This window comes from Mustela nivalis (assembly GCF_964662115.1).
Source record: "Mustela nivalis genome assembly, contig: HAP1_SCAFFOLD_1032, whole genome shotgun sequence".
Classification (NCBI taxonomy): Eukaryota; Metazoa; Chordata; class Mammalia; order Carnivora; family Mustelidae; genus Mustela; species Mustela nivalis.
In genome coordinates, this window is record NW_028135632.1 from 209,594 (window position 1) to 231,708 (window position 22,115).

Sequence of the window (22,115 nt, forward strand, 5' to 3'; positions counted from 1 at the left end):
CCTGGGCCTCCAGGGCCTGGCGGGCTGGACCTGCTTTCCTGGTCAGACAAGGCTCTGCATTTCCCGTTTTGTCCCCCAGATTAGCAGCCATGCTCGGTGCAAAGGTGGGAACAGGGACAAGGGAATCTCTTCCCGTGACTGTTTCCTGCCCCGCGAGGATCCATAGCATGGGACAGGCTAGCCTGACCTCAAGGGGCTACAGAACACGAGGGAATCTGGAGGGTCCTGCCCATTCTCCCCTGGCTCCCAAGCCCAGCCTCCCAGATGGGCGCAGATCGGCGGTGGAGTGTCCTCGCCCTTCCCCGAGGTCCCTGAAGCTGATGGGGACCGACAGCTGGCCTCCCCACGTCCTCCTGGGTCCCCTTCTCCTCAGACTGAGGGGACAGGGGAACGAGAGGCGGTCCCCAGAACAGCACATCTCTGCTCCTGGGGAAGCGAAGTCCACGTCGGCCTGGCTGACAGGCGCCCCCACGGCAGGGCAGGTGGGGGCTTCCTGCCTGCTGAGCAGACGAACTCGGGAGCAGGGAGGATGGGGGAAGAAAGCCCTGATTAGTTTATTGACTCTGACTCTCAGCCGCTGGACCAGTGGTTCAAGGAAACGCTTGGGACAGGCGTCACGGTGCGGAAGGGACACAGGAGCTGAGCGCGCAGGCCCAGGCGCCGAAGGACAGAGATCAGTCCCGAATGAGGACGCAGCAAGATCAGTGCCGAGCCCAGTGTGTGAGAGATGGCCACAAACGCTCCTTTCTCTTGGGGACCCCTGTCTGTGTGTAACCAGCCGGGGCCAGAAATGCGTCTCCAGGCCTGGGGCAGTTGGGGCAGGACCACTGGCCAGCATGGCCCTCCATAGGTCCTTTGAGACCAGGCTACCTAGGCAGAAGTCACAGGTGAATGTCACCCTGGGTGGACATGGCCTTGATCTCCAGCAGCTCAGGCCAGAGCCCGTTCCTGGGCCCAGCACGGAGAGCGGATCATGGGCCGCAGACAGAGGAGGAAAGCAGTCTCTCGGCCTTTTCTGCTCAAAACTGACACAAGCCAGTAAGAAACCAGGACCCTCGCCTCTGCAGCTCCCAGAAGCGTGTGGTGGTCTTGGGCTTGGGGGTCGGGGGGGTGGGGCCTTGGCTATAGGACAGCCCAGTGGGCGCCTCAGCCTTGGAGGGGCCAGTGCTCAAATCACACCTCCCCATGCCTGGACGCCAACCCAGAGGGGTTGCCAGGAGGCCAACCGGCCTGGTGGTGCGGGGATGTCTGCCCATGGTGGGCTTGGGAAGGCCGAAGGGCCGAGCCCCCAGCTTTCCCAGGCATGGAGCAGCCCAGCAGGCCTCACAGGCTTTGGCCGCTGGGAGCGGTCTCTCCCGAGGGACCCAGACCCCCGAGCCCGCTTCAAGGACGAGGCTCCCAGGCCATTTCATGGAGCAGCCGGGGCGGGCGGAAGCACTTGTGGCCACATCTGCGGCCAGGAGGCAGCCACTCTGAGTCAGGGGCTGTGTCCAGACCTGTCCCGAGGCCTCGCCAGGCAGCACCTGCCCTTCGGGTGCCGGCTTCTCTCCAAGGCGGTGTGCAGAGCTGTGGGTGGGTCCCCGGGTCAGACATTGCTGACCCGGGCCTCCACCGAGGAGACGGCCGTGGAGCCTGGGTCCCCGTCCAAAGGCCGCTCGCGCCTAACATAACGCGGCTTCCGCACTGAAACAGGGTCAGAGACAGGCAGGGTCAGAGTGGGGCCGGGACAGGAAGGATGGGCCCGGGTACTGGCCCTCCCTAGAGCTCCTAGGGGCGGAGTGTGGAGCTGTCGAGAGGAGGAGGTCCCACTGAGCCCCAGGCCGTGAGCAGAGTTGCTGCTGCTTCGAAAAGCGTCTGATGAAGGCCTCACTCATCGCAGACACCAGTGACCTGCACCCAAGCACCTCGGCCTGAGGCTTGGGCTTGAGGGCCTTGCTCTCACAAGACACAGAGGCAATGCGTCCCGTGAGTCACGCAGGGTGGCCCCCAAATGAAGCCATGTCCGAAGCCGCAGAAGCTGCAGGTGCGACCTTACTTGGAGATTGATTAAGGATCTTGAGATGAGATCCTCCTGGATTATCTGGGGGGGCCCTAAATCCAGCGACCAGCGTCCTCCCGTGAGGGAGCAGAGAGAGGAGACCGCGAGAAGCCCCGTGAGGACAGGGCCAAGTGGTCACCAGCCCAGGGACGCCTAGAGCCACTGGGGGCCGCGAGAGGCGGGAGGTTCCCTCCCCTGGAGACTCGGGAGGGAGTGCCCCCCCAGCCCCCACCTGGGCTTCTGCCTTCTGGCCTCCTGGACTGAGAGAGAGGACGTTTCTGTCGCTTCAAGCCCGGGCCTGTGATTGTCGTTACGGGGGCCCTGGGGGACTGACCCAGGGAAATTCGAGATGCTTCTAGATGGTACTGTCTTAGAGAAATCAGAGACAAGTATTCTCTAGAACAGAGCAGATCTAGCCTTGTCCCCAAAGAAGAGGGACATCATCTAGACTGTCCCCACTCTAGACTTGCGCACAGCAGCAACAGCACAGACCGTGGAGGCCAGGAGACTCCTGCTCCATGGCCTGTAGCTGGCGACCACGGGCCAGTCCCCTAACCTCTCTGTGCTCACGGGGCCGTCTGGAACAGGGCTGACAGGTGCGTCTACTCCTGGAACCATCTGAGGTGGGGCACGTCTGACCCAGTCATCTGAAGTACCAGCCACTCTGGAGGGACCGCCCAGGCAGAGCTGGGACCTGGGGAGGGCCACGCGCAGGCTGCGGGGTGGCCTCAGACCCTGTGCTGGGGGTTCTCATTCTCTCCCAACAGACTCAACATGTCAGGAATAAAATGTCAGGAATCAAAAGGAAGCTAAGGGAAAGGTAGGACAGTTGTGGTTGGCTGGGGGGGACCCGGCCCATGTCCTGAGAGCTGCAGGGCCAGGCGCCCGTAGAACCCAGCCCTGCAGCGTCCCTGGAGAGTAGCCGACCCCAAGGGCAGGAGAACTTGGAAGTCTCCCCCCTGCCATGAGGGCTGACATACCTGAGGGGTGCGGCGGAGGGATCATGGCGGCCTTGCAAAGGAGAAAAGGCAGAGTGAGAAGAGCGGGCGGCCCCCAGCCCGGGGCCCGCGGCACGGGGCGCTTGGCCCGTCCTTCCAGGTTACTTACAGCTTCGCCAGGCTGCAGGGCAGGGGCTGCAGGCAAACACGGGGGTCATCTGGGGCCGGGGTCCCATGCCGGGGGGGCCCACGGGACCTGCAGAGGCTCTTTCCCCACTCCAGGCTCGGCCCAAGTCCCTCCTCCGCACGAGCGCCCGGCAGGACCCGGGGCTGTCCAGCCACACTGCCCATCTGCTCTTGGGGTGGGGACCCCCAAGCACCCCAGGGAGAGCCGACCTTCCGGGCCCCGTGGCAGAGCGACCAGCCGGCCCTCAGAAGGCACACTGCTGCTGGTCTCCGGCACCACCAGGAACACAGGCACGAGGACGCCTTCAGCCCCAGCGGAGGCCCAAGGCAGGGGCCGTGCCGCAGAGACCCCCGCAGGGCCCTCCTCTCCCCTCCACTGGGGAGGTTGCTGTGCGTCCCTGTGCTCTTGGTGGCCACCTAGGCCGACCAAGCCCAGCTCTGGGGGTGTTCAGTAGAAAAGGCCCCAAGCGGGTCGACCGCAGCCACCACGCTGGCACACCAGGACCCCCATGGCCACTCCCCTGCAGCAGCCGCCCTGGGCTGACCCAGGAGGACCCGTCCCAACCGGCCTGGGTCAGGCCCAGGGCGCTACAAGGCCCCAGGGGACACCCAGTGCTGGGTGGGCGTACGGGGTCTCCCAGAGGCCAGACGAGGAGGCTCTGGCTTCTCAGCCACTAGCACTGTCTATGGAAGAGTCCACGCTGGAGGCCGGACCACCTGCCTGGCACCCCGAGGGCACATCAGGAGTGACGCCCACCTCTTCCAGAGGGAGGCAGGTCCAGCATCCATGCCCAGAGCCAGCTAGGGTGGCAGGAACCCCAGGGTCCCCCACTCCCGGGGTGGGCTGGCTGGGGAAGCAGCAGGCAGGTGGCGCCAAGACGTCGTCTGCCTCAGCCCGCTCAGCAGCCTCGCCGTGACGGCCCCCAGTGCAGTCACGCCAACACCTTCGCCGAGAGTGCACGGGGTCCACACGGGAGCCTCCCTAAGCCAGGCCACCCCTCTTACTCAGACACAAGGACCACGGAACAAGCTGGTCCCTTCCTGTTTTGTGAGGAGTCTCCGGCTGGACAGCGGGTTTGGCGCCCCGGCCCCAGCCCCCGCTTCTCTGTGCCCCCTAGGCAGGCCCCGGGGCCCCACAGGGCGCACTGCCCAGCATCCTTCTGGCACCGTCCCGCGTACCTTTGCTTCTTCCGTAGAACACCTTGGGGAGTTTGCTGGTGCGCTTCAGGTAGAAGAAGCCGGCCACAGACAGGATGAGGCCGGAGCTGAAGAACAGTGTCCCCAGGAAGAGGGAGGCCGCCACCTGAGGGCTCCCTGCGAGCAAAGTGAGTGGCTGCCTGGGCAAGCCTGGGTGGGCCTCAGAGGGCCTCCCCAGACCCCCGTTCCCGGAACACGCCTGTGCCCTCACAGGTTCCGCACCCAGGACTCGGGTCCCTTGCAGGCCCAGACGCCTGGCTGTGGGGTCTGAGGGGCTCAGGCTCCCTAGGCCTCAGGCTTGTCACAGGGAGGTGGGGTGCTGAGGGGTTAGGGTGCCAGGCCCTGGGGTCCCCATCTCCCTCGGCACAGACCACGGGGCCCCACATCCCCGGCACGCCAGGTCAAGGCCTTCCACTCACAGGCAGGGGCTCCCACTACACTCTTGCCTCTTGCAGCTCGTTCCTTGTCCCTAGATGGCCTTCCTGGTGCCATGATGCCTGCCCCTCTTCACAACACGGGGTCAGGATGGGCTGGCGGGCCCACAGCTGGGGGCTCTGGATGGTAACTGCGGGGCAAGTGCTCTTAGATACCTGTGGAGAGGCAGCTTTCCGGCCCTGAGACATAGGCATGAGGTGCAGCCACTGCTATGTTGAAGTCTAGGGGGCGTGAGTCCTGCCCCGAATTTGCTGCCCTGGAAACGGGCTCTGGAACCAGACTTGGCAGCCTTCCTCCACTGGTGCCCCTACTGCCAGACCCAGCACGGTGTTACTGAAGGTCGGGGCCATCTGCGCCGACCCCACCCTAAAACTCGGCTGCCCTGGAGGTGGCCTTGGTGGTCTAGGTCAGCGCAAGGCCACTTGCGTCTGGTCCTGAAACCTGTGCAGAAAGCCGGAGCCCTCAGTCCAGGTCCAACATGCATGCCCTCCGCTGAAGGCGCCGTGACTGGGGGACACACACCCCCCATTACGACCTGGTCACCTGCTCCCTGACTGCTGTGGCCCCTGCAACACGGCCGAGCCTCCGCGGCTGGGGGGCCACACATCAGACAGGCCGGGATGCGAGCTGAGGACAGAGCGAGCAGGAGGTGGGCACTGTGTCCTCCCCATGAGGCCCAGGCTGTGGTGGGCGCTCTCACCCGGCATGCGGTGTTTGCAGTCTGAGCCCGATACCCTCAGGGGAGCCTCAGGAGATGGGGGGAGGGGGCCTCAGGGCACCCTCCCATCTCCAGACAACTGAGTGTCCTAAGCTCCCACGGACTGGGGTGCTGGGGGGGCCGGGCCTGGGGCAAAGGGTGAGGTGCGCAGCTCAGGGTTTCCACTCACTAGACTTGCTCAGGGGCATGTGTGAGGGCCTCCTGCCTGTGCCCAGTGACCCCAGCCCCGAGGGCTGCCGACTCCACCAGCCTTGCTCTGTGGTCAGGCGGGTCCCCTGTCCATAGATCTCCTGCCTGGGCTGCAGTATGATCTTGGCCGTGGTGGTGGCCCTGCTGAGGCCAGCGTAAGTGGTCACGTGCACTGGGAATAGCAGATGGCGACCCCCTCCTCCACCAGGACCTGGGCAGAGGCCCTGCCCTCCCCGGGCAAGCCAGACACTTACCGAGATTTGGCTGCCCGGGCGTCCCTGTGCTCAGGTTCACCGGGAACTGGGCGCCCCAGCCAGCGACTGTGGGGGAGCAGAGCCATCAGTGCAGCTGGTCCCCGGGGCAGGTCCAGACCACGCACGGGGACACTGCTGAAGATTCCCAGGGAGCCAGAGACACCGCGCAATGGGGAATCATGGGCCGGAAACCAGAGAGGGAGGAGGCCGTGGGGACAGAGCAGCCCTCACCCCACGGCTGTCCTGCCCGGACAAGAGGACTTGGGGAGAGAGGGGACCGGGTCGGGGGGGGGTCTCCTCAATGGACGGTGGTCCAGGGAAAGTGGGCCACCTGTGGCTGCAGGGACAGGAAGGGCCAGTCCCACCTGTTCCTCCAGAACTTGGAGACGCAGCCCCTCGGTGGGAAGTAGGCCAGGTGGGCCCGGTGGGGGGAGCCAGGGGGCGGCCCCCGCACTCAGAGCTGTGGGTGCCGTTCCCGCAGCGGACGCAGCGGACACTGCCGTCCTCGTTCTGGTGCCTGTAGCAGCCTGTGAAAGCGACAGTGCGTCAGGCCCTGCCTGTGGGGGTTGTCCGCAGTCTGAGATTGTGAAACAGATTTCCTTCAAGAATGCTCACTAGCGCGTTCCGGAAGTCTGGGTGGAATGGCACATTGTTTCCGAGAAGGACGCACCGGACAGCAGCCGCAGAGCGCTCTGTCCCGAGGGCTCCCGCGGGCTCCTTTCCCACACGTCTTGTAAAATACCTGGACGGCCCGAAACCCAAGACAGGTGCTGTGCACGGCCTTGTGCTCTGGAGAGGGCTGCGGCAGCCCGGCCACTGGGCCCTCCCCTGCCTCTACAGGTGCCGTAGGGGACCAGGCCCACACCCCTCGGTGGTGCTGTCTCCAGTCCAGGTGTGACCCTTGCCCCTCTGTTGCCCCCATCCCTGGGGAGGTCCCAGACAGATGCCACCACAAGCAGCTCAGCCTCCCCTGGCGCTGGGAGCAGCCCGGCTCCCACTGGCCAGCGGTTTGCAGACCATCCGTTTTGCTGACCAGTCAGGGCACCCCTTAAGGACAGGAATTGTGTCTTACGCCTTGATTTTTCCTTCACATCTCCCACGTTGAGCCCAATGGCTGGGCAGACACAAGCTCGATCAGCACTGGGTGCGGGCACTGAGCTGGACCTGGACCCTAGAGCTGCGCCTGCGGCAGCGTCCAGAGACAACCTACAGGCCACACATCCTTCATGGTGAATTTTACTGATGTTTAATCCACACACAGTGTGTCACTGTGAGATGAAGGCCTTTCTGCAGGGACACCAGTGGATGGCAGGGCCGAAGACTGACCACAGCAGGGCCTGTGGTGCTGTGGGCACCAGAGACCTGGGAACGGTGGGGTGCGGGGGTGGTAACTGGGCAAAGCTGCCCAGGGCTGCCGACCTCCTAGAGGCCCCGGGCTGGGCTGTTGTGTGCAGGGACAAGGGACAGCTAGAGAGCCAGCACCGGTGACCAGAAAGACTAAGGAGCTCGTTATGAAGCCAAGAAGCCCCTTTGAAAAACTACTAATTCCGGGCTTACTGGCTTTTCAGCCTCACAGGTGAACCAGGTCACCTCCAGGCAAGTCCAGGAAACTGAGGCTATCGGGACCTTGAGAAGAGAGGAATTCGCCAGAATCCAGAGGTATTGCAGGTGAGGTCTGATGGCCAGTCCTTGGCTTGGCTTCCCGGCCTCAGGCGTCCAATCTAGGACCTCCTGTGGAGAGGCCCAGCGAGGCGGACTCGGAGCGCCCAAGTGGCCAGTCGCCGTCCTGGCTGCGCATACGCGGCCGCGCGGCGGAGGCCAGCCTCGCTCACGAGCAAATCCGCGTCTCGCTGTGACCGTCCACGACTCTCTAAACGACCACTTCCCTTTCCTCCCGCCCTCCTGACGCGGCATCAGTGCGAACTGAAAGTGCCCTCTTCCCAGCGCCTGCAGGCTGCGGCCGGACATGAGGACGCGCACTCCGGAGAAATCCCCTCGGTGCCTCCCCTGCAGCCCGAGAAAGTCCACGTGCAGCCCCACGGCCTCCGCGGGGACACCGGTGCGAGCCCGAACTCGTCAGACCCTGCCTCTGCGTCCTCGCTCCCCGATCGGCCTCGACGCCGACGTCTAGCGCACACTTAGCCGACTGCCCTGCAGGAACACTAGACTTCAAGTTGGCTCCAACCACCACCATTTTTCTTTTGTTTCCCTAGAAATGCCTCTTACTCAACACCCGCCTGCTGGCCTTGCTCGGGGAGGCCGCCTGCCCGCGGGTTCCTGACACTGCGCGGGACTGACCGCCGGCGGGACGAGAGGCCCCTCTGGCGAGGCGCGGGACGGTGGGCTCACACCCGGGCTTTTCTTCTGGTTCCATCGACACCTTTTCTCCCCCTTTGCTGGTCGCTTATCTCACAACTTCCAAACTTCAATCCAACTCTCTCAGCAGTTTGGCTTTTTCGGGTTTTTTAAAAGATTTTATTTATTTGACAGAGAGACACAGCGAGAGAAGGAACACAAGCAGGGGGGGGTGGGAGAGGGAGAAGCAGGCCTCCCGCCGAGCAGAGAGCCCGATGCAGGGCTCCATCCCAGGACCCTGGGATCATGACCTGAGCCGAAAGCAGATGCTTAACAACTGAGCCACCCAGGCGCCCCAGCTTGGCTTTTTATATGTGAAACGTTCTGAGAATAAAGTTTCCAGTGGAGGACTGAGGGAAACCACAATATGCCTCTTGCACACAAGAAATATTTCCAGCTGAAGATACTTAAGAGAAGGAGGAGCAAGAGGGGCCCTGGCCTCCCTTCCTTTCCCCGAGGAGGAGACAGAGACCCCACGTGGAGGTCGCCCATGCCATAGGAGGAAACACACTCCCCACCAGAGACCAAGAGCCAGCCGGGAAGGAGGCTCGGCGGGGGTCCTGTCACTTTCCCGCTGCTTCTGCCCACGCTCCTGGCCCTTTGCCTACATCCCGGGCACCTCCAGGGTCCTTCCTGAGGGGACTGTGTGCCCGCCTGCTCACACCAGCCAAGGGGACCTCCACAGCATTCGTGCGAGCACTGGCCTTGTCACCAAGGCCAGTCAAGGTCGGCTGGTGCAAAGCAGCTTACCTGGACCACACAGGTTTGTGCCCCCACAGGTGGAGTTGACATCCGGCACGTCCACACAACACTCAGGCTGCTGGCCCTAGAGGGGAGAGGGCGGTGAGCTCCCAGCCCCCACGGCTGGGGGCTCGGGGCAGACAAGTAGGCCAGGCTGAAAGCAGCACCCAGAGAGGTTACCGCATGAGCCGGGTCCAGTGCCCACAGCTCTGGCCTCTTCTAAATTCTGAATTGGGTGACCATCCCTTGTTAGCCAGAGCGAGGGGAGCACATGTAGCCACCCCACATGGACACTTCCTGGGACAGGACTTCAGGTCCCCAGTGAGTGTCTGACGACGGAATAAACAAGCATGTTCCTAAGCATCAGATTCCCAGAAGCCAGGAAGGGGGTCCCTTGCGGGCCCACTCAGTGAGGCCGAGCAGAGCCCCGGGCTGGGGCAGCCTGGTGGGGCAGGGAGTAGTCCTAAGGATACTGCCTGGACTGTGGGTATGCTCTGGTCTCTGCAGGCAGTGTCCTCCACTGTCTACCTGGCTGACCACTCAGGCCTCGCCTAGGACGTGCTGGGGACTATGGCCCTTCCTGCAGGCAGGTCTCTGGGGTCTGGGGCACAGCTACCGCCACTCAGCCCCATGGACCACAAGTGGGTAGAAGGTGGGGCACTTCAACCCAAAACATTATTTATAGGCAAACCTCTGTGACACCGTGGATTCCTTCCAGAAAACAATAAAGTGAATCAAGTGAGTTTTTTGTTTTCTAGTGTATGTAAGTTACATTTATACTACACTGTAGTCTCTGAAGTGCGCAACTGCATTGTGTCTAGAACACAAGGTACACGGCTTAACTTAAAATACTTCACTGCTACAAAATGCTGACCATCACCGAGATTTCAGCAGGTCATAATCACTGATCACAGGCCACCCTAACAACAGGACAGTCATGAAGAAGCCTGAACCGCTGCAAGGGTTCCCCACACGCGGCACGAGGCATGCTGTGCCCCCTGCTGTGAGCCCTGCTGTGCCACCTGCTGTGAGCACCTGCTGTGAGCCCTGCTGTGCCACCTGCTGTGAGCACCTGCAGCAGAAACAGGGCACCCACGGGGTGCGCAACAGCAGACGGCCCCAGACCCTCCGTCTGTAAAAAGCGTACCGTCGCGTACCGTCTGCAAAGTGCGACAGAACAAGGTGTGCCTGCGTGTTCCCCACCACTTGCCAAATGGCAGCTTTGAAAATTAAACAATTAGAGGTGCTAAACCCCACACTCCAGCTCCACATGTGGGCTCCTTCTCAGGAAAAGGAAACATATGTTTTTCTACACTGTAATAAAATATGAAGATAAACCCATGTACCTATGGCCTCCCTGGTAAGGCAAGTCTGCCCTTTGCTGCCCAGAAAGGAGTCACCCCACAGGTCCTGGTCGTCCTATTCTCCGCCCCCTGGAGCTGCCCTCCAGCAGGGGTTCCCAGGGGGGTCCCCAAAGAGGAAGTGCTCAGACCAGGGCAGGAACTCACGCCTGCTGCGTGTACCAAGGAGGCTCCAAGTGGGGAACAGACGTGTCGAGCTCTGGCGTTTACAGAACCAGACTTGAGGGGTTCCCGGTAGAAGCTTGGCTCAGTGTGTATCTATCACAGCTGAACTTTTGTTTCTTACGACGAACACAGGGAGCAGTGAGGGGTGTCTAAGGAATGGTGTGGAGTATCCACACCACCACAGGAGAGGTCCGAGGCCAGTTCATGGCTGAGGTCAAGCCCACGAGGGACACTCCGGCCATCCCACTGCCCCACCCCTGGCAGAGGCAGAGTGGCTGGAAGTCCCCATCCTCTGGAAGGCCTGGATGATGTGTGGCTGGGTGGACGCGGCCGCGGCCGGGCGTAGCATACCCATGTCACCGGCCCAGGAGAGCAAGGACACCTGGCCGCAAGAGGCCTGGGCAGACCTTGCCTGATGCTGCCACTTGCCCAGAGCACACAGTCTCCCCCGACCCCGAGCTGGGCAGGCAGCTTGCAGGCTGCATTCAGTGCCTGGGGCCCTTTTCCAGCTCCAGCAACAGGGTCCATTTGACAAAGAGAACAAGAAGGTTCTGGAGCAGAACAGAGTGGGCAGCAGGTGGGGAACATGTGTTTGCTGCTCTCCAGGAGGCATGGGCTTCTCTGACCCCGAGAGTGGCCACAGTCAACTGTCCCCAGAGCCAGGGCAACAGTGACCCCCAAAGGTTGAAGGGTGAGGCCCCTCTGGGTGCAGGGCACACTGCCTCCAGAAAGGACTCCGACGTCACTTCCCGGCACTCACGCCCCTGGGTGACGGGACACCTACCGCACTTTCCGAGGATTTGCTGGCAACTTCCACCAGGAGGCCCGCCAGGAGAACGGCGCGCTGGAGTGCCATGTTCCAGAACACCGGGTCTGCAAGAGACGGGGGCACCGTGCAGATGCGGGTGCCTCCTCCCGGGGCACCAGGCGGGGGCCAAGAAGCAGGACCCTTACCTGGCCCTCCGAGATGGGAGCTGCAGACATCCAGAGGCGGGGCGGGATCGCTAAGAAGCCGCAGACCCCTGGTCCTAGGCCTGCGAATCACGGTAGACGGTGAGGCCCGTTGTTGGTAGGCTCGTCCGACTTACTGGAAGGAGGCCCCAGAGCTGAGGGCTGCAGGCGCTGTCCTCAACCCCTCTGGATCTGGATGGACTCACTCCAAAGCTCTCAGCCATTCACTGCCTCCTAAAAGGACGAAGCAGACGGGCGTTCTACGCCGGAGCTCGGAGGACTTGTCCACCTGTCATCTCGCTCTGTCCTAGGGAAACGCCCATTCAAGCATCTCACCAAGAGGCAGAGCGCCTCGGCCATGAGACAGCCCCGGGGCCAACACAGGCCCATCAGGGCGCCTCGGCCTCATCATTTGCTACTGCTCGCCCTGCCCTTGTCCTGGAAACGGCAGGCGCGATGTCATCTTGGGTGATGGAAGCGCCGTCTGGAGCCGCGACTGAGGACGGCTCTGGAGTGAGGCCGAGGGAGCGCAGATGAGCCCACGCACTCCAGGCGCGTCTCGCGACACCAGCCAACTCCAGCCCCGCAGCCTGTGTGGTCTGGGACTGAAGCTGTCACATTCCTAATGCGGCCAGAGAAAACTAATCTGCACAGACCCTGCGGTAAATGAAGTTTTCGACAAATGCCTGCTGGCCTGCAACACCGTGACCGTAATCCTAATCCCTCAGCGACACAGCCGGCTAAGATTTGGACGTATGAAAGCCACCTCTAAAAAGACTTCTTACTCGACAAAAAGAGCTGTGACTCAGGGCACCCGTTCAGGTTCCTGGAGACGAAGCTTCCACGGCAGCAAGTGGGTCAGCAAGGAACACACGGTGGGCCAGGGAGCGAGAAGCCCCTCCCTCATCGGCCTCAGGGCCCGCAGGACCAGGCGGCGGGGGAGTTCCAGCCTGGGGGGCCCTGGGCAAGAGCCCCTGCGCCACAGGTGTCCGACAGCCTCCTTGCACTGCGGGCCTCAGGATTCTGGGCATGGGGAAGGTGACACATGCGTGACCGCCATATTGGGGCAGGGGCCGCGGTTCTGTCCTAGCCCTGCAGAAGCAGGAGCGACCTATCAGGCCTTGCTAAGAGCCCCTCCCCGGCGGCTCCTCACGCCTTCCCATTCAGAATGCACCTTCCCTTCTCCCGGGCAACAACTGCGGACGTCACAGACGCACAGACCCTCACCCCAGGCTGGGATCAAATCTCTTCCTTTTTGTGTTTCACGTGTGCTCCGCAGAGACCAGCTCTCCCTGCCTCGTGGAAACCCTAACAGTCATGGACCCTTCAGTTCACTCAGTGGTAAGAGGCATCTCCAGGGTCATACTAAGTCATAAAACACCCTTTCAATTCAGGAAATCATAAGTCCAAGATTTATTTTTTTAAAGATTTTATTTGAGGCGGAGGGAGAGAGAGGGAGAGAGTATGAGCACAAGCAGTGGGGAGGGGCTGAGGGAGGTGGGGAGACTCCCTGCTGAGCTCGGAGCCCAACCTGAGGCTGGATCCCAGGACCCTGAGGTCATAACTGGAGCTGAAGGCAGACACTTAACGCATTGAACTCCCCCCCCCCCACCCCCGGCCCTGGCGCCCTCAGAAGTCCCAGATTTTACTCAACGCTTTCATCTGCCAGTTAGTCGATGTTCCTGGGTGTAAACTGCCCCAAGCCGGCCACGGCCATCTAAAGCACACCACCGGCGAGCTCAGACACATGGTGCGGAATGTCCCGGCCACTGCGAGGAGAGCCCGAGCCCCTCTGCCGCCCCGCCCTCCAACCTGGCTTCACGCATCCACGGGCCGGCCTCCGCCCCTGCAGACCAGCTTGCGCGGTCTCGAACCGATGCCAACGAGCCACACGGCGTGCCCGCTTCTGCGCCCGGCACCGAGCCAGTCGTCTTCAGAGTCAGCTCCCCTCACGGCTGAGCGGTGACTCTGGTGACCGTGACAGCGTGGCCTTCGCCCCCCACCTGCTGACGGACGCCGGGACTGTTTCTGGACTGCAGAGGCCATGAGGGAAGCTCTGTGGACAATTCTGTATGTGTCTCTGTGCGGACATTGTCTTCATTTCTCTTGGGAGATACTCAGGACTAGAACGGCGGCGTCAAGGCAAGTGTTGTTTTACCTTTCGAAGCTGCTGCCCCGTCTCCCACGGGGAGAACTTCGAGAACTCCCTTCGGTGTATCTTCCGGCTCTTTGGTTGTGTTCCTTTGCGTACTTTTAGAGCTGCTGCTCTAGGGCCTGCCCCATGCACCCTCTCCCCCACCGACGGACAGTGCGGCACGGCTGCCTCTAAGCGCAGAAGCCTTGAAACCCCACAGGCTCTCGTGCCCTTCACCGCTCTCGGGGCCACAACTGTCCTGCCTGCTACATCGGCATACATTCCATACACGAGAAATGTCTGAATTTTTTAAGACGCACACACTTAAAAGAAAACACGTCCCCCCAAACATTTACTGTGCCTGATGCCCACCCTCATTCATGAGATCCGAGTCTCTCTGCTGCTGACCTTCAGGCTACAAAAACTTCTTCAGCATTTTTAGCAGTGCACGCTTGACAGCAACAAATTTCATCAGTTGCCCTTCCTCCGAAAATACTTCTATTTAGCATTCACTCTTGGAGGGTATAGAATTCTTCTAATATTTTAGGTGCGGTGCCTCTCACCTCCTGCCTCTGTGGCCCCTGATTCAGTCTTTACAATGCTATACTGTACGTGATCTGTTGCTTTTCTCTGCTTTCAAGATTTTCAAAGTTAATCTTAAATTTTCAATAATCTGAAAATGATGTGTCTAAGTGTGACTTTATTCTAGTTCTCCTGGATGTCTTTCACCACGTCTGGAAAGGTTTTAGTCATGTTCCTTAACGTAGGTCTTCTGCCCCACTGTGCGTCTCTCCTTCTGTAGCTACCCATGGGCTAGACACTTCCCCTCATCAAGCCCCCTTTTTCCTTCAGACGAGATGATTTCCAGCGATCTCTGACGTCGCCAACCATTTCCTGTCACTCCCATTCTGCTATGACCGTTCAGTAAAGTTTTCATTTCAGACGCTCTATTTTTCAGTTCTTAAATTTCCATCTGGCTCATTAAAGGTGTGTGTGTGTGTGTGTGTGTGTGTGTGTACATATCCTATTTCCTTACAGAGATTTCCTATATTTTTGTTCAAGATGAGTGTATCCTTTACCTCACTGAATATAGTTATTAAACCTGCTTTAAAGTGTTTGTTTGAGGGGCGCCTGGGTGGCTCAGCTGTTAAGCATCTGCCTCTGGCTCAGGTCATGATCCCAGGGCCCTGGAATTGAGCCCCAGATGGGCTCCCCGCTTGGTGGGAGAGTGCTTCTCCCTCTGCTGCTGCTCTCTCCCTGTCAAGTAAGTAAATACATAATCTTTAAAAAATAAAGTGTTTGTCCAAAATCTGTAAGGAACTTATCAAGCTCAACATCCCCAAAACAAATAATCCAGTTAAGAAATGGGCAGAAGGGGCTCCTGAGTGGCTCAGTGGATTGAGCCTCTGCCGTCAGCTCGGGTTGTGATCTCAGGGTCCTGGGATCGAGCCCCGCATCGAGCTCTGTGCTCGGCGGGGAGCCTGCTTCCCCCTCCCTCTCTGCCTGCCTTTCTGTCTCCTTGTGATCTCGCTCTCTGTCAAATAAATAAATAAAATCTTTAAAAAAAAAAAAAGAAAAGAAAAATAAATGGGCAGAAGACATGAATACACATTTTTCCAAAGAAGACATCCAGACGATTAAAGACACAAGAAAAGATGCTCAACATCACTCATCATCAGGGAAATATAAATCAAAACCACAGTGAGATGCCCCCTTACACCAGTCAAGAACAGCCGAAATCAACAACACAAGAAACAACAGGCCTTGGCGAGGCTGTGGAGAAAGAGGAGCCACATGCATTGTTGGTGGGAACCCAAGCTGGCGCAGCCACTCTGGGAAACAGTGTGGAGGGTCCTGAAAAAGTTAAAAATAGGGACACCTGGTGGCTCAGTGGGTTAAGCCTCTGCCTTCAGCTCGGGTCATGATCTCAGGGTCCTGGGCTCAAGCCCCGTGTTGGGCTTCAGGTTCGGAGCGGGGTTGGGGGGTGGTGGTGTCTGCTTGAGATTCTCTTTCTCCCTCTGCCCCTCACCCCATGAATAAATAAATAAATCAAGAGTTAAAAACAGAATCGCCCTATGACCCAGCAACTGCACGACTCTTCACTTACAGATACACAAATGCAGATCCGAAGGCCACAGGCACCGATATTTCTAGTAGCGTCGCGAACAGCAGTCTGTGAGCAGCGCCCAAACGCGACTGATGAACGACAGAGCAGATGTGGTGTGTGTTCGACAGGACAGGACTCGGCCACCGAAGACAAGGGAATCTTGCCGTCTGCAAGGACACGGAGCTGATCATGCTCCGCGGAGCACAGTAAGTCAGTCGGGGAGAAGATGAATACCAAATTATTTCACTCGCGTGAACTCAAGAAACAAAACGCGGAATCATATGGGAGAGCGGGAAACCGAGGGAAACACACCGTAAGAGACTCTGAGAGACAGAACGAACCGAGGCCCGATGAAGGGAGGTGGGGGATGGGCTAGGCGGGGGAGGGGCACTCGGGAGGGCACCGCGGTGAGCACTGGGTGTTCTGTGCAAGTGAGGAGCCGCCAGATTCTACTCCTGAAACCAGTACTGTGCTGACCAACTAGACTGTAAGTAAAAATTGGGGGGAAAGTGTTGGTGTGATCATCCAGCAGCTGGGTCACAACGTAATTAGCATCTACTGATTGTCCTTTCCCTTCGAGCGACTCCTCTTGCTGCGGCTGCTCGAGGATCAGTCACTCTGGATGGGACCCAGTGCACGACCAACATTATGTTGAGACTAGACTTGATTAAACTCCTCTGAAGAAAGTTAATGTTAAAAACCCTCAGCAAAACAAAAAACAAAAAACCTCTCAGCAAACTAAAACTAGAAGGAAATACACCAAACCTGATAAAAGACATCTATAAAAAACCTGTAGCTAACATCATACTAACAATGAAATACAGGACATTTCCCCCTGAAGACTGAAGACATCATGCGTATCTAATCTTAGCATCTGTCTTCAATGTTGTCCTGTAGATGCCAACACAGCAAGGAGAGAAAACCAACACGCTGTCTCGGTGCAGATGGCACAACTATTCACATGGAGAACCCTAACAAATTTACAGGAAAAAGCTAGTGTAATTGATGAGTGAACTTAGCAATGTTCCAAGAATGTAAAGTCAATATACAAATCAACTGTTATTTCTACGTACCAGCAACTAATTGGAAAATGAAACCTAAATATTCACAACGGTGTGCAAAAACAAACTGCTAGTTCCCGCGGATAAATTTAAGATATGTAAGACCTAGATACTGAGAACTAGAAAACACTGCTGAAATTCAACATCTAACAGGGGAAGGACATGCCATTACGGCGTATATTACATGCGCCATTTATATGTAACGAAAATAACCATTAATCCATGTCAGTGGGTTAGAGAATTCAATATTATTAAGATGTAAGCTGTCCCTACATATCTTATATTTAACCTAGTACCAATCAAAATTACAGAAGCCTTTTATTTTGAGGAATTTACAAGCTGATTCTTTTTTTTTCACAAGCCAATACTAAAATTTACAAGAAAATGCTTAGGGGCTCCCAGGTGGCTCAGGGGGTTAAGCCTCTGCCTTCGGCTCAGGTCCTGATTCTAGGGTCCTGGGATCAAGCCCCGCATCAGGCTCTCTGCTCAGCGGGGAGCCTGCATCCTCTTCTCTCTGCCTGCCTCTCTGCCTGCTTGTGATCTCTGTCAAATAAATAAATAAAATCTTTTTTTAAAAAATGCTTAGAACCTAGAAGAGCCAAAGCAGCTCTTTTTTGTTTTGTTTTTTCAAAGATTTGTAATTTATTTCACAGAGACACACAGGGAGAGCGGGAACACAAGCAGGGGCAGAGGGAGAGGGAGAAGCAGGCTTCCCGCTGAGCAGAGAGCCTGAGGCGGGCTCCATGCCGAAGGCAGCCACTTAACGGGGGAACGATTCTGAAACGGCTTCCCGTGCACACGGAGGCCGGGCTGGGCTGCACAGAGAGGAAAATGGATGGTGGGGGCCAGAGGGTGCCTTGTTGGCGCAGCTGGTTCAGCAGATGACTCCAGATGTCGGCTCAGGTCGTGACCTCGGTCCTGGGACCGAGCCCTGTGTGGGGTACGGAGCCTACTTGGGATTCTCTCTCTCCCTCTGCCGCCCCCGCCCCCAGGTAGAAAGAAAGAAGGCAAGGAAGGAACTGGAAGGCGAGGGTGGGAGCCAGGTTCCGACGGGAAGGTCGCGGGTTCGGACGGGAAGGTCGCAGGCAAGCATGTTGCGGGCTCCGGTCACAGACACACACCCAGCACAGCCCCGCCCGCCGGGAGGCCCACCGGCAGGGACCCCGGGGCCCAGATCCTGGCTCCTACACACCGTCCTCCAGTAAACGAAACCGGGCCCCTTGGAGAGCGGACTCCGGGCTGGGGCAGGCGCGACGAACCTGGAGCATGCGGCAGCGCCAGCCGGGAGGGAAGACCCCCGGGACCAACCGAGAAGGCGCGCCCGCGGCCCCCGCCGGAACGACGTGCGCCGGAAACCAGCACGGGAGCGTCCCCGCAGCACACGACCAACACCCCGGAGCCCCGGCCGGCGGAAGGAGAGGGGCCGGAGAAAGCCTCCTTCCTGAAGTCCTCCCTGCCGCCACCCCACCGCGGGCGTCTCGGCTCATTCCCACCCCGGGCAGGGCGACTGCCTCACTGGGAGGCCGCCAGAGAAGACGGGAGGGGACCAGACACCCGGCAGGCAGCACCCGGACCAGGTGGCCGGGCCAGCGTCCCCCAGGCTGTCCGCCAGACGCCAGCCACCCTCTGACAGCCTGGACGAGGGCCACCTCACAGCCAGGGTGTTCTCTCCCAAACCCACGACCCCCCTCTACCCACTGCGAAACACAGAGACAAACCCAGAATGAGGGACATTCGACCCAACCCCTGTGCAGCCCTCCTCAAACCTGTCACCGTCGTGAGAACACGAGAGAGTCCAAGACACCAGCCCATCCTAGGAAGGACGAAGGTAATGGGCCACCCAACGCGCTGCAGGCCCTGGACAGGGACACCAAGGAACCGAGTGAAATCTCAAGTCGGCAGTGTAGACAACAGGGTCCTAGCACTGCTGTGTCTCAGCTTCCACAAAGGCTCTGCGCTGCCCTCAATGCGGATAGGAGAGAAAACTGGCCATTCCGCCACTTTTCTGCCAATCTAGAACTTCTCCCAAGATTTTTAAGTGTATTTGTAAAATAAGCCACTAATGAAACGAATAAGCAAGTCAAAGACCGGGAGATTGTATTTGCAGTATGAACAAGCTGTTACCTGGAAGATAAAAAAGCGCTTTTACAACTTGATAATTTTTTAAAAAGGACAAAAGCCTTGATCGGACGTTTCAGAAAAGAGATACGAATGGTGACAAGCGGGTGGAAAAGTGCTCAGCCCCACTGAGCTCTAGGAAACGCAGATTAAGGCCCCCAGGACACTCTGTTGAGCAGCCCCTTTGGGCAGGGTCCCACGCAGGGATTTTCCCTAGAGAAAGAAAAACACACCATAGAGAATGTGTACAAGGACCCCTTAGTCACACAAGCCACGCCCAGAAACCCCACCGACTGCCTCACAGGACTGATAAGGGCACCCGGGCACGTCCCAGGAGCGCCAACCCAGCAACACCCAGGGGCTGAGGCCCAGGTGCGGGGGGCGGGGAGAGTCCAGAGACCCCGCAGCTGGTGTGGGGCCTTCCCGGTGCGGGTGGGGCCTGCGGGCTGTGTCCCCCGCCCTCCCCTGGGCCTGCGAGCACATTTCTCCCTCTTCTCAGGAAAGCACTAATCCCACCACGCGGCGACCCGCACAACTTCGTCTAACCGCCACCACCTCCCGAAGCTGCCTCCAAACAACAAAGCTCTGGGAGGCTCCAAGCGTGGATCCGGGGGACACGACCCCTCAGCCCACCCACGAGGGACCCGTCACGGATGACAGAAACGTCTTCTATCTCGACAGGTGTGCAGGTGACACAGCTGGATGCGGCTGTCAAAACTGGGCAAACTGGGCCTACGTGTCTCCCTGTGCGGGCGTCTCCTCAATAACTAACTGAAGAGACGCCATTCATTTCAAAAATCGGATTGGAGCCCGAACGTTAGAGAATTGGGTAAAAACGTGTCTACGTGGTAATGAAAGAATTGGTGAGAATTTAAATTGTACAAAAATTGTCTCGCAGCTCACTTTTCCTTACAAGGATTAGTCTGAGTGAAGACACAGAGCCTCCAGGTCCCTGCAGTTCTGAACACGTGGCCCATCGGGTGAAGTGGGCGGGCTGCGCGTGGTCAGCAAACAAGGCATGGTGCTGACCGGACCACCTCGAACACCAGCTCTCCAGCCAGGAGCCCCGCCTGAGTGACCACAGAAGTATTCTCCGCAGCTCCGACCCCCGCCTTCGGCAGCCGTGGCTGGACGGCAGAGTAGGGGACGGTGGGGGAGGGGGGGTCCTTAGCTCTGGGTCTCGAGCACTGTTGGGGGCACGAGGCCGGCCCACCGGACCTTCCCCCATCAGAGAACTTACTGCTGGTTATTCTCTCGGCAAGCAGAGGAAGCAAGCGTGGAGTCTGACTCTCAGGAAAAAGAAAGAACTTGGCTGCTGGATCTAAACATCTCCTCTCGGGGCGCCTGGGTGGCTCAGTCGTTAAGCATCTGCCTTCAGCTCAGGTGGTGGTCCCAGGGTCCTGGGATCGAGCCCTGCATCCGGCTCTCTGCTCAGCGGGGAGCCTGCTTCCCCCCTCTCTCTGCCTGCCTCTCTGCCTGCTTGTCATTGGTCTGTCAAATAAATTAATTAAATATTTTTTAAAATAAAAATAAAAAAATAAACATCCCATCTCACGCTGTGATAGAAAGTAAACGCGCAGTAGGTTGAGCCTCTGCCTTCGGCTCGGGTCATGATCCTGGGATCGAGCCCCACATCGGGCTCTCGGCTCAGCGGGGAGCCTGCTTCCCTCGCTCTCTCTGCGGGCCTCTGTGAACACTGCCAGCGACCTCCCTGGACGTAAGGGAACATTCCAGTCAGCTGACAAGCATGGCAGACGCCAGGAATGGCATGTGGGCACCCAGTGCCCAGCTCGACGTGGGCTCCACACACCTGAGAGGGGTCTGCAGCCCCGGAGCTGGGCCGGGGGGGTGGGGGGGTGGGGTCCGCATGCTGGAAAACCACTCGGGCATCCTGGCCTTGGGGATGCGGAACTGCCAGGGCGTCGGTGACCACAGTCCCTCCTCCGATGAGCTACATGACCAGTTGCGGCTCACCTTGGATACGAGAGGAAGGGAAGGGTTGGGAGGCGCCTCTGGGGTCCTGGGTGCTGCCTGCGGACCAGTCCGCTCGGGATCACCCACCAAGACATCCGTTTGCTCTGCTTTGCGGAGGAACATGCCAGGGCGGGGGTCGGGGTGCGCACGTGCTAGGAAAACCAACTTTCCGGATCATTCAGATTTTACTTCTGCTAGGAATTTCTAAAAACAATGGGGCCATTAAGATTCTGGCTGACCAGAGACTCCTGTCCAGCGGCGCTTCCCCGGGAGTGGGAGTGCGAGTGGGAGCCATCGGGGCGGGCCGTTCCGCAGCCCAGGCCGCCCCTCCGCAGAGCAAACCACCCCGACGGGGCCAAGTGAGGCAGCTTCGAGTCTCGCCGACGAAGCGGCTCAGAACCAGTTTGGGGGAGACGCTGCGAGAGCCCGAGAAGCCGCGTATCCGAAGCCCCGGTCTCCACGCGCACTCGGGCCACCTCCTCCGGGCGTCGCGGCGCCAGCGCACCCCTCGAACGCCCCCGTCCGACGCAAGCCGGGCGGCTTCGGCCACTGGCCGGCAAGAGCCCGGCTACCGGGGAGAGCGCCCGCCTGGCGACGGCTTCCCGGGCACCCGGGGCCTCCCTCGGCCGCCTGGGCTCGCTCCCGAGGGCGCGGCCTCCTGGGGCTCCCCGACTTCGGGGACGTGGGTGAGGGGGCCCTAAGTCCGGCCACCGACGAGCTCCCTTAGCGGACTGCACCTGCGGGGCGTTCGGGAGCCCGAGGGGGGCCGGGTCCCCGCGGGCCTTTGTCCCGGCTCCGCGCCCCGCGCCGCCTCCGAGACCGCCCGGCCCCGGCGCCCGCGCCCCCCAGGCCGCCCCCCTGCGACCCTTCCCCTGCTCCCGCCCCCGGTCCGCCCCCCGCCCGCCCCCGGCCCGCCCCCGGGCCCCGCCGTCCGCGCTCCCGCCCCCGGCCCCTCACTCACCCGGGCGCCCTTCGCGTTCCTCTTTCGTACCCCCCGCCCTCCGGGCGGTCGCGCCGCGCTCCCTGGGATTTGTAGTCTTTCTGCTGCCTCCACCCCGGTACCAGGCCTCGCGACTCCCAGCTTCAAACTACAGCTCCCGGCAGTCCCCGCGAGAACGCCCTCTCCCCGGATGGGTTCCGGCCCAGAGCTCTCGCGAGGCCATGGGAGGCGCGCGGAGCAACCTAGGAAGTGT

At 59.7% G+C, this 22,115-nt stretch overlaps 1 protein-coding gene across 21 annotated transcripts; it reads right to left on the minus strand.

The window, feature by feature from the left end:
• Window positions 1-530: 530 nt before the first annotated feature.
• Window positions 531-22,003, minus strand: LOC309857654 (uncharacterized protein C1orf159). Of its 21 annotated transcripts, XR_014307827.1 has the most exons (13): window positions 21,884-21,994; window positions 11,532-11,762; window positions 11,362-11,450; window positions 9,061-9,136; window positions 6,321-6,482; window positions 5,956-6,021; window positions 4,806-4,963; window positions 4,342-4,476; window positions 3,146-3,171; window positions 3,019-3,049; window positions 2,271-2,407; window positions 1,497-1,683; window positions 531-870 (listed from the first exon to the last, which is right to left on the minus strand). XR_014307827.1 is itself a non-coding variant. In XM_082750379.1 (11 exons), exons 3-11 carry the CDS (start codon window positions 11,431-11,433, stop codon window positions 1,662-1,664), a joined length of 723 nt encoding a protein of 240 aa, XP_082606505.1. In that variant the 5' UTR covers window positions 11,434-11,450; window positions 11,532-11,762; window positions 21,884-21,993; the 3' UTR covers window positions 531-1,661. The 21 variants fall into 21 exon arrangements, 10 of the variants coding, with proteins under 10 accessions (XP_082606505.1, XP_082606498.1, XP_082606496.1 ...); XR_014307828.1 differs by having other exon boundaries at window positions 531-1,683; XR_014307829.1 differs by lacking the exon at window positions 2,271-2,407 and having other exon boundaries at window positions 4,779-4,963.
• Between the last annotated feature and the right edge of the window lie 112 nt (window positions 22,004-22,115).